This window comes from Capricornis sumatraensis, chromosome 10 (assembly GCF_032405125.1).
Source record: "Capricornis sumatraensis isolate serow.1 chromosome 10, serow.2, whole genome shotgun sequence".
NCBI lineage: Eukaryota > Metazoa > Chordata > Mammalia > Artiodactyla > Bovidae > Capricornis > Capricornis sumatraensis.
This window is the reverse complement of record NC_091078.1, coordinates 97448708-97459471: the sequence shown is the minus strand read 5'-3', so window position 1 is coordinate 97459471 and position 10764 is coordinate 97448708. Positions and strand designations below refer to the sequence as shown.

Below are 10764 nucleotides of genomic sequence, written 5' to 3'. Positions count from 1 at the left end.
TCGGACACGACTGAGCGACTTCACTTCACTTCTAGTCACCTGGGTACAACCACAAAGTCATCCCTCCACACTCCTATGGCCAGAGACCAGTCTGGTGCTCTACAATCACCCTCTCATCTTTCTTGTGTTTTTCACTGCTGAGCACAGTTTAGTCCCTCATTACACTCATCTAATTAGTATCCTAGCTAATATTTTTCCAGCTGGCTCTATCCTCACACTTCCATAATAATGTCCCTAAAATAGAACAGTCATTCTACTCTACTTAGAACTGTAAAAATGTCTTACAAAGACATAGATTAAAGTAAAACTCCTAGTGTAGGAGAATGGATACATGTATATGTATGACTGAGGCCTTTTGCTGTTCACCTGAAACTATCACAACATTGTTAATTGGCTAGACTCCAATACAAAATTTTAAAAAGTTAAAAAAATCCTAGTGTAGCATTCCTAACTCTACTTTTTCTGCTCTATCTCCTCTAAAGAACTTTCACATATCCAGCCCTCTGGTCACCCTAAACTACTGAATATTCTAAGGATTTCCCCTGTGTTCTGCCTGCATGCCTTTGCTCACAGGGTTCTCTCTCATCTTGGAATACTTTATACTTCCTCCCCAGCATTTACAACTTTCTTTTTGCTTGACGCAGATTTTCATCTTCTCTACTAGGCCTTAAGCCCCTTGGGGGCAGGATCTTTGTATCCTCTACACCTGCTTATCAACTGCTTTCTATCAATATTCATGCACAGATCATCCGCACGCGTCATAGCACCACGCCCTGCTCAAAACAGGTGACAATTATTTAACAGAACGATGTTCCATGCTCACTTCCGTCACCCTTCTGTCCAACGCAGAAAGTAAATAATAATAAATACTTGTTGAATTTATGTGTTTAGACAAAAATAACGGGATATGGCCACATCTTAAAAGCACATTTTAAGTCCTTCCAGCTGAAAATGGTGACCCAGCTTCACAGCTATCCCCTACCGAGATTTCTCCTTTTGAAGCTGGAATTCACTGAACTCACACAGGAGTAGCCTCACTTCGAGGACAGAACAGAGCTTAAGGCCCTTTCTCACTTCTGAGCCTTGAGGCCGGAGAGGGAGGGGGCGTGACCTTCACAGCCGCCCAGCAGCACTCCGACCTGCAAGGGCCCCCTGGTCCTTTCCCTAGCGGAGTACTGTTTCCGACGCGCCATCACGTAGATTTCACCCTCGTAACAATCTCGTGAGGCAAAAATTCTCATCATCTCCCTGAAGAAACAAGATCTGAGGCGGGGTGGGGAGAGAGAGATGGAGAAGCTAGAAGAGGCGTGGCAACGAGCCGCGGCGAAGAAGGCGGGTGGGAGCCCAGGACTCGAGCGGGATGGATTTCGTTCCCGGCTCAGCCCTGATTCGAGCCCTGTGAGCTCACTAGCAGCGGGAGGCGCGGGGCGGGCGCGCAGACGACCCGAAGGCCCTCCCGCTCTCACAGCCCGGAGGCGAAGCCTCTGTGAGAGCCAAGCGGCTCACACTCGCCCCCTCGGAGGCCCCAGAGCCCCCCGCGCGCCCGCCCCCTTCGCTTTACCCTGACGGAAGTCCCGCCTCGCCCGGCCGCCATTGGACCCGGCTTCGGGGGTCGGGGTGGGGGTGGGTCTCGCCGCGGGTTGGCCGCCCGGGGGCGTGAGCCCTGGCGGCCACTGCGAGCCCCAGGATAGGGGGACCTTGCTCAAGAGCCGCGAAGACGCGGGGATCGAGCGCGGACGGCGGGGTTGCTGGGAGGCGGGGGCGGCGCGGGCGGCGCGGGCGGCGCGGGGCGCCGAACGCCGGCAGCCGGCGGGACTTCCGCCACGGGACCCGGAAGGGGCCGCGCCGCCGCTGGTGGGAGTTGTAGTCCGGCCGTGGTTGGGGGGGCCCGCGGCTCATGCGCGGTGCATCGAGGCTTGTTTCACATCTGTAACAACAGGTGAATTGGGCTTTTAATTCTCCCCTTTCGTGCCCCCACTCCCGAGGAGCTTCCCGCGGCCGGGGGTGGTCAGCGCGAGCAGTGGGTCCGGGTCCGACCGCCGGCTTGGCTGAGAGTGGGGCGGAGAAGCGGGCGGGCCCGAGGAGCAGGCCGGGCATCCTAGGCCTGCCCGGGAAGCCGGCCGGGCCGAGCCTTGAGCAGCCAGGCCTCGGCCTGCCGTTGCCATGGAGCCGGGGCGGGGGCGGGGGCCAGACTGGTCCGCCAGGGCTGGCCTCGTAGCCAGGGGCACCGCGGGGGCCGCGGGAGAAGCCGCTCGATTGGCGCAACGACGCCTCCGCCTCAGGGGATGCTCTGTTTCCCCGAGGCAGGGCCTGGAGGAAGCCCCCGGAGTGCCCTGGGACCTTTGTCTGCCCCCGTGCCGCCTGGACCGTTCGTCCAAAAGGAGGCCTGGTGCATTCGGGCCCCCCTGGTTTGCCCTCTTTTGCACCGACCTTGTCACTTGGGGAGGCCAAGGGGTGAGATGTTCTTTGTTTGCTAGTGGCGACTTGCCCCATTTTGCAGGGGAAGACCTAATGCATGTTGGGTCCTTTGTTTGCAGTGATCTGGAGTCCCAGGAGTCCTCAGAACCCCTGAGCCAGGAGTATGGCGTTAGCATGCTGTCTGACTAGTCCTCGTGTAGCAACACTGGTCACCTTAATTATGATTTTGCAAGGCGGAGTTTGTCCACTTTGCAATCCCCATCCACAGGGGCTTGTCATACACTTTAGCAAGTGGACTGCAAATGGCCAGTTGCAGATTCTCAACCTGTTTTTGGTTGCAACTGAACTGGTCAGAACGAAATGAGACATTGTTTGACGGCTTCCCTTGCAGTTTCTTTGAAGGCGATAATTCCACTGCCATTGTGGGTCTTGACTACATCTTATAATTTACACTTAAGTCTTGGAGTTTCCAGGAGGGAGATTTTTTTTTCCCCCTGATACAGTATTTCGGATTTCCATAGTGCTCTTTATCTATGTAGCTGTTTTAGGTGCATAAAATACACCCTTTGTTGTGTTTTCTGCTGTGTAGATTGCCCCTTTACCTTGAAAAGATACTTACTCTCAAAGTGTTTTAATTTGTGGAACTGTGGTCCAAAGTTTATCAGGTGGACCTTCTTGCCTCTTTCAACCTTTGAAGATGTCAGTATAAAACAGTCTTCAAAGAATGAACCATGGACCTTGTAGGCAACAGCGTGACATCATGGAAGTAAGTAGTATAGTATAAGCATAGAAAACTTAGGAGCTCAGTACCTTAACTCCGATTTGCATTCTGCCCTGAGGCAGTTATGGCATCCTGAGCAGGTTGTGTAAACTTCTCTGGGAAAATCTGCCTCCATTTCCTTAGGAGCTCAGTACCTTAACTCCGATTTGCATTCTGCCCTGAGGCAGTTATGGCATCCTGAGCAGGTTGTGTAAACTTCTCTGGGAAAATCTGCCTCCATTTCCTTCTCCGGGGAAACAGATTAAGTGAGATAAAATCTGTGGAAGTACTTTGTAAATGGTACTTTTACCAATACAAATGGTACTTAACAGTCTTGTTTTCACAACCTGAAAGAGCTTCTTTATCTAACTTAGATAGGTTTCTATTATAGTCATAGGGGAGTCGAACTCAAAACTGAAGCAAGTTTTGCTCTGGGCTTGCAGAAAATGCTTTCAGGACTGTACATCCTTCTTTACCGTGACATTTTATTTCTTGGTATCTTACAGGTTCGGATATAGGACAGCTCACAACTTGATGGGTATAGAGAGTGGGTCATGGCTGGTCCTGAAGTGAGGCCAAAGTGTACGATGTGTGTTTCACGCCACTAACAAAACTTGTCCTTGTGTGTTAGAGTTAGTAGATGAATTTCAATGGTCCGGAACAACTTTCTTCCCCTGTGGGGGCCATCACCTTAGTGACCCAGCGTTGTACTTCCCAGGAGGAGGCCCAGCCTCGTGATGAGGAATAGCAAAGAGAGAATTCAGCTCCAGTTCGAAAGGATACAAAATCAGAGACTGTCACTGCTCTTGTAAGGTAAGTTGATTTAGTCACACACACAGAGCAGTGGTGGCTCTCCTGCTCCGCCACACTGTGAAGCAAAAGGCATGTGTTAAATCCATTTGTGACTGTCTTGGAAGAAGGGTATCATTTAAAATTATACTCTCTCTCTATCCTTGAATCATCTCAGAGAAACTCTGTCTGGAGTTAGGTGGTGTTACATTATGCAAGAAATCTTGACATAATATTATTTTACTTTTCTCTAGATTATTTAAGAGAAACTCTAAACCACAAAGGTTTCTAACATAAATACTGTATAACAGCAAAGGCAATTTTCTTTTAGATTTCTATGAAATTTCCTGTGAAGTATCTCTAAAAGATCCTATCTTGAATCTCATCATATATATTCTTAAAGACTGATACAGGAAAAGAGTGTCATATGAGCCTTGGTTGGCATAGAGAGGATCAGGGGCTTTTTGAAAGCCAAACCAAGTCTATTTACAAGCAAATTAACTGGAAACGTCTTAGCGAGAAAGTATTGATTCTTCAATTAACAATCACTTAGATGTTTTAGATTGTATAATATTCAGATTTTCTTTAAAATCAGAATCTCAAATTCCACCTTTTTTCTTTTAATTTGGATAGAAAGAATCTATAGAATGTAACTGATTAAAGTAAATTGTATCATTGTTGATGTTGTATTGAAGTTTTCTCTCTGAGCTACCATATCCTATCGGCTGAAATTTCCGGCATCCCTGGGGGAGAGGAGGCCATCAGGGCAGACCTGCTATGGACCTGAAAGATTCGTCCCCAGGTCAGCCCTCCACCCCCACCCCCCACGACTTGAGGATGAGAGGGAATAGCAGGCAGGAGCAGGAGTGCAGGCACCGTTAGACTCCCAGTCACGCTGGATTTGCACTTCATCGTGATTTGCTAAGATGCGTTAGATGTGTTTGAACGAATGCCACATAGGGTTACTGCACTGAGACGGGAGTAGTACAGTATTAAAACCTGTGGGGACTTCCCCGGCAGTCCAGTGGTTCAGACTCCGTAAGTCTGTAAGTGTGGAGTTGGAGTGTTTTTTAAACAAAACCGTTACGCCAGAGGTGTTACTTTTGTGTACGTGCGTGTTTTGGAGTCTCTAGGTATATTCCTAGTTAAGTGTACGAATGAGCAAAATGCAGCAACGTTTTTGGCCGGCAGTTGAACTTTAACTTAACATTTGTTATTTCATAGAGGTTCCGCCTTGAAAAGCCTTTTGTTTTGAATCACTCTTTGATACTGTCAGTCAAGTCCCATTCCTTGGGGGCTTGACTAGGTTTTCTGAAAGCCCAGTACACCAGTTTGTCCATAAGGCCATCATCAGTCCCATTTCCTGACGCCATATGAGAAAAGGGGTCATGTAGGATTTCCTTTCTTCCCACACGTCCCAGGATAACTGCAAGTATTGTGATGAGGTGGAAATACGTATCTCTCGTGATGAAATCATCCCCTTCTGTTTAGGAGGGATCATGGAGTTTAGGACAGAGAAAAGAAGGAAGCTCTCAATTAGAAGCAAAGACATGTAATTACTTAATAGTGGAGGTGGCCCTTCCATCCTTAAGACTGGAAGCAGTTGGGGCTCATTAGTGAAGAGCTTCATTTCTCTTGTGTTTTGTACAGTGCTCTCTGTGTTACTGAAATCTGCTCTATGGTTCCTGAACCAAGAATGTTAACCACTTTTTTTCGGCCCTCCTTCTTCTTAGGATTCCAGCTTTCCCTCCTGGCCAGAAATGTTCAGCCTGGACTCATTCAGGAAAGGTAAGGGTGTGACTGCACGTGTGGCCTCAGGCCTGTCTTCCCTGTGATGGGCAGCTGTGAAGCCTGTGAAAATCCCTCCGGTGCATAGCCACTGCTTACTGAAATCCAGCTGCTTTTCTAGGCCAGTGTTTTACACCATTTCCTCTGTGAACCTTTCTTAATTCTATCAACCAAGAACAGTCTCTCTCCTTTCTGATTTCCTCAGCGCCGCCTCTGTCCTTTGTCATGCATCCTCTCTCTGAACTATTCATTGCCCCACTAGATTAGAAGCTCCCTGCAGCCAGGGCCTGTTGAGCTCTTTTATCATCCATGGTACGTGGCTTAGCGTTTTGCACATAACAGACCTCAGTAAAAGCTGGTGGAAGTGGACTGAGTCAATGTTTCTTATTAGTGGTTAGAGAAGTTGCCGCAAGACTTGAAATCAGTGTCCTGCAGCAGCTGGGGTGAGAGAGTTGCATAAGCAGTAGCAGAGTTGAGCCATGGCAGGGCGAGAGGACAGTGTCCAAGAGCTTCTCGTGGAAAGTGGTATAGCTGGTGAAGATTCAAGGCACCAGATCGCAAAGGCACTGTATGTCTTTGACAGGCGCGTGACTTTTCTCCTTTAAGGGAATAAGGAGTAAAATGTCTGTCACCTGTATTAAAGCTGACCATGAGCCTCCTATCTGTACATATTCGACAAATAAATGAGAACCGTAACAGACCGTCTGTAACTGCTGATGAAAAAGGTCCTCCCAGTTGTGTCTCCTCTCTGACTGGTGTCCCTGGAAGCCTGGAAAACCTTGGCCAGGTGGTGCCCTCTGTCGCTCACTGAATAGGGCCAAAAGGAGGATGGATGTTCCAGATCTCAGAGCCACCTCTTCCTGTCTCCTTGTTTGTTTCCAGCGGCTCCATACTTCATGAAAAAACTAATTTTTGTCTTCCTCGTTGTGTTGGTTAACTCTGTCTAATAGGAAAACGCTGAACTTGAGAGGAACGTGGACAGCACATTTTGAGCTAAAAATTAAGTGTATTTAATTGCTCTGCATTTATCTCCTCATCAGTGGGTGTCGATGTCCACCCACTTGTAACAGTTGGATGAAAATGGGTTCTCTCCTGGTGGGAGTGTCTGAATTAACAATACTGATTTCTTAAAGAGATGGACAGCCCAATAAAATTAGAGTCCTTATCCTCCTCACTGTGGTAGGGACATGGTACCAGGTGAGAGAGTTTCGGGGCAAATTTGCTTTCTAGCCTTTTCGACTTCACTTTCCAGGCTGGAAATTGATTTGTTCAAGCGGTTTTCCATCAGGGATGACACTGTTGGCACTCATCTTAGTGGGAGGCAGCAGAACCTGACTGAGCCGAAGCTGCCGACCCCGATGCCCAATTTACATCACGCTTCTGTGTCTCACTGGCCCAGGAGGCTTGGGTGGAGACCAAGCCTTGCTGTGCCTTCTTCACTATCTAAGTGGTCATAGGGTTGTTCTAAGGATCAGATGAGTTAATATGTATAAAGAGCTTAGAACAGTGCCTGACACCTGGTAAATTCACAAATCCATGGTATTAAGTAGTTTGAGGACATAGTAATCAGACACAGTCTGAATTTGGGGCCTTGCTTTCCACACAGTTTAGTATTTTTACCAAGAGCTGTCTTATGCTTGAAGGTCTTCAGGAAAACCACTAGTCAGAGAGAGTCGCTTATTTGAATATTTTCCTTCAGGCAGACCTATCTTTTCGTGGCTGTGAGGCTGAATACCTTCTCCTGTCTTCTGAATGTGGCTCTCGTGTTTGGCTTGCATCATGACCTTGACAGTTGGTCATGATGGGCCTCCCAGTTGGCACTAGTGGTGAAGAACCCACCTGCCAATGTAGGGGATGAAAGAGACACGGTTTTGATTCCTGGGTCGGGAAGATCCCCCACAGAAGAGCATGGCAACCCACCCAACCCACTACCAGCATTCTTGCCTGGGAAATCCCATGGACAGAGAAGCCTGGCAGGCTACAGTCCACGGGGTCACAAAGAGTTGGACATGACTGAACGACTTAGCACACACTCACCCAGCCTTGTGACACTCATTGTTGTATAGCACTTCTTTATCTCCTAGGGAGTTTTCTGTGTTTCTTTTTTCCTCGTGGTGAAATTATGCGCTCCCTAGGGCATTATGAATCTTGAGAGAAAATGTTAACATGGTGTAAAGTTTGAGTCAAACTGGGTAGGGTTCCAATTTGGTCCCCATTAACACTAACAAGGTGTTAACTTACCTGTTGCCCTACCTTTAGGGGTGCAGTGAAGATAGAGGTGATACATGAAAAGCTTTTGGTTGTAGTCTGTCCCTGGCCCTTAGCCATGGGTTGGCAGGCACTTGATAAATGTGAGTTGATCTGTTTGGGGTAACAGCCACATAGCTCACACTTTTCTGGAGAGTGACAGCCTAGCTGCAATATGCAGTGTGCTGTATGGCTGCAGAATTGAGGACCTGCTGTGTACAAGCCACTAGGGTGGAGATAGGTGTGTTTCAGAGACGATTTCTGGTACTCAGGGGTTTATGTTCTCAGTGGGCTGGGCCTTTTTATGGTTCTGAAGGTAATGGCCCTAGCAATTCCCTGTAGCATTATAGACAGTGGCCCAGTGGGTCTTGTGGCTACCATCTTTCCTATTATGTAATTAAACAAAGCTGCCAATGTCTGCCAACTAGAAAACTTGTGTGCCTGGTAACTAACCTGTTATTAACTTTGCCAGCATCTTAACAGTTTTCTTGTCTCAGCTGTAATGCCATCAGAAGCATGCCACAAAGAGCAAGCTGAGTCTTTCTTTTACAGTCCACAAAAAACTTTGAAAAATACCATATCAACCTCAAGAATGTGCAATTTTCCTCCAGCTCCAGTGGTCAGAAGAGGACTGTGTGATGTTGTTGTGGAATTGTAACAACCTTCCCCCAGTTACTGGAAATGCTTAATGGAATAAAATAATCATCAAATCACTTATTCTTTTTTTTTCCCCCAAGCCAGCACCCTTGGATATGAATGAAGACCTTCCTCAATCAGGAAAGGAAAGGTTCAGTTTACAACCTTAGCTTCAAGACAGAGCCAGAATTAATTCCAAGATAAACCTTGATCTTAGGCACTTGGTTCCAGAAGTAACAGCATTTCTGCTGTGACTCCACCTGTGTTTTCCGCAAAATCACACACCTATATATAATGTTTTAAGAGGGTTTATGGCAGAAATTGGAGAAGGCAATGGCACCCAACTCCAGTACTCCTGCCTGGAAAATGCCATGGATGGAGCAGCCTGGTAGGCTGCAGTCCATGGGGTCTTGAAGAGTTGGACACGACTGAGCGACTTCCCTTTCACTTTTCACTTTCATGCACTGGAGAAGGAAATGGCAACCCACTCCAGTGTTCTTGCCTGGAGAATCCCAGGGACGGGGGAGCCTGGTGGGCTGCCATCTATGGAGTCGCTCAGAGTTGGACACGACTGAAGCGACTTAGCAGCAGCAGCAGCATAGCAGAAATAGAGTTGAGGCAATACACTGGCAATATGACCAGGATATGACAAAACTGTCATGGGCGACTAGGAAGGAGCTTTGGCCCACCGAGGCAGGCGGCTTAGTGTGATGCTGAAAATGTACAAGGAGCCTTCAGAAAGCAGAGTGGCAGCTGCTGAGACGGAGGCGGAGCCCTGAGCCCTGCGGGGCTAACCCTGAAGCAGAGAGTGCTGCTGGGAAAGTAGGGGAGGGGGCCTTGAGTGCAAGTCAGTGCTTCCCCCAACACTGTACTATGAGAAAAATTTCAGAAATCCTGAAATGTTGAAGCACTTGTGTAGTGAGCACCTGTGTGTCTACCACCTCGATGCCCTGCAGGCACTTGACTTTAATTAAAAAAAAAAAAAAAGCTGAAGGGGCTTTTACTTTTCCTGTTGAAAATGATCATTCCACTCCCACCTTTCAGTTCCTTTGCCTTAGGAGAATTAGATTTGAACCAAAGGTTCTTACATTTCACTGATGTCATTCCCCCACATTTGCCAATCATATATGAGCTAATTTGAATGATAGAGGCAACATTTTTGCACTGTGGGCTGTTTCTCAAGTGTGTAGAATGTGTGTGACTGTGTCTCCCTGCTCTTTTTCTCCCCCATTTATTGTAGCAAAACCTGTGGGGCGGAGAACAGAGAGCTCATGCACTTTTCCCCCCAGACTGGTGTTCTCTGATGTTGTCACCACTTAGGTGGTTTTAAAGACCTTACACCTTCCTTAGCCATAGATTTTCACCTTCCCATGGAATGCTCAGTGAGCATTTTAATTTTAGTTCATGTATATCAAAAATTTGGAACTTCCTAAAAATGTACTTTATAGGTCACTGATGGATAGTATTTAGTCTCCGAGTGAATGGAAATATTTGGAATGGTAAATCATTAGCTTCAAGAAAGAGAAGACTAGAAAGTGTGGATCTGATACTGGCTCTTAGGGAGGACACCAGGAGTCAAGTAGTCCCTTCCCTCCCCAGTTTGTAGAGAGAGAGAGAAATTTGGGATCCAGTGGCTCATATGGGGAGCCTATAGCAGATGCAGGGATAGTGTCCATAAGTGGAAGAACCCTGCCGATTTGCTTGGTACCACGAGACTATGGAGAAGCTTATGGGGTGGGCATTACACTCATGGAGGGTCTGGAAGAACTGGGACACTGTGGGGGCTTCTTGGAGAGCCGAGGGGGAACTGAGGCTGTCACGTATCGCGTCTGTATCTATAAAACAACTGCCTTCTTTCTGAGCGGTGTTGGTGGCACTGTTTCTCAGAACCTGTGACTGGCTCCAGGTGCTGTCCTGTTGCCCAGAGCTCCTCCTGGGTGCTCTGGGGTGAGTCATTGCAGGGGTCTGTAACGGTGAGGGGTGAGACCTCGTCACCCTGATGCCCTCTCTCTTTCCCCAGATCGGGCCCAACACAGGCAGCGTCAGTGCAAACTTCCTCCACCCCGTCTTCCACCCATGTGTGTCAACCCTGCCCCTGGAGGGACCATCTCTCGAGGTAAGGGAGG

General features: G+C 48.0%; 1 protein-coding gene across 2 annotated transcripts in view; it reads left to right on the top strand.

Moving 5' to 3' along the window:
• Nucleotides 1–1895: 1895 nt before the first annotated feature.
• Nucleotides 1896–10764, top strand: part of DHX30 (DExH-box helicase 30) — a 28937-nt gene continuing 20068 nt past the window's right edge. The window contains exons 1-5 of one of the 2 annotated variants that reach the window (XM_068981691.1): nt 1896–1939; nt 3897–3991; nt 4663–4769; nt 5701–5755; nt 10659–10754. In XM_068981691.1, the coding sequence (XP_068837792.1) occupies nt 5728–5755; nt 10659–10754 (124 nt within the window). In that variant the 5' untranslated portion in view covers nt 1896–1939; nt 3897–3991; nt 4663–4769; nt 5701–5727. Of the gene's footprint in view, nt 1940–3818; nt 3992–4662; nt 4770–5700; nt 5756–10658; nt 10755–10764 lie in introns of those variants that run through there. The other variant, XM_068981693.1, reaches the window with a different exon arrangement.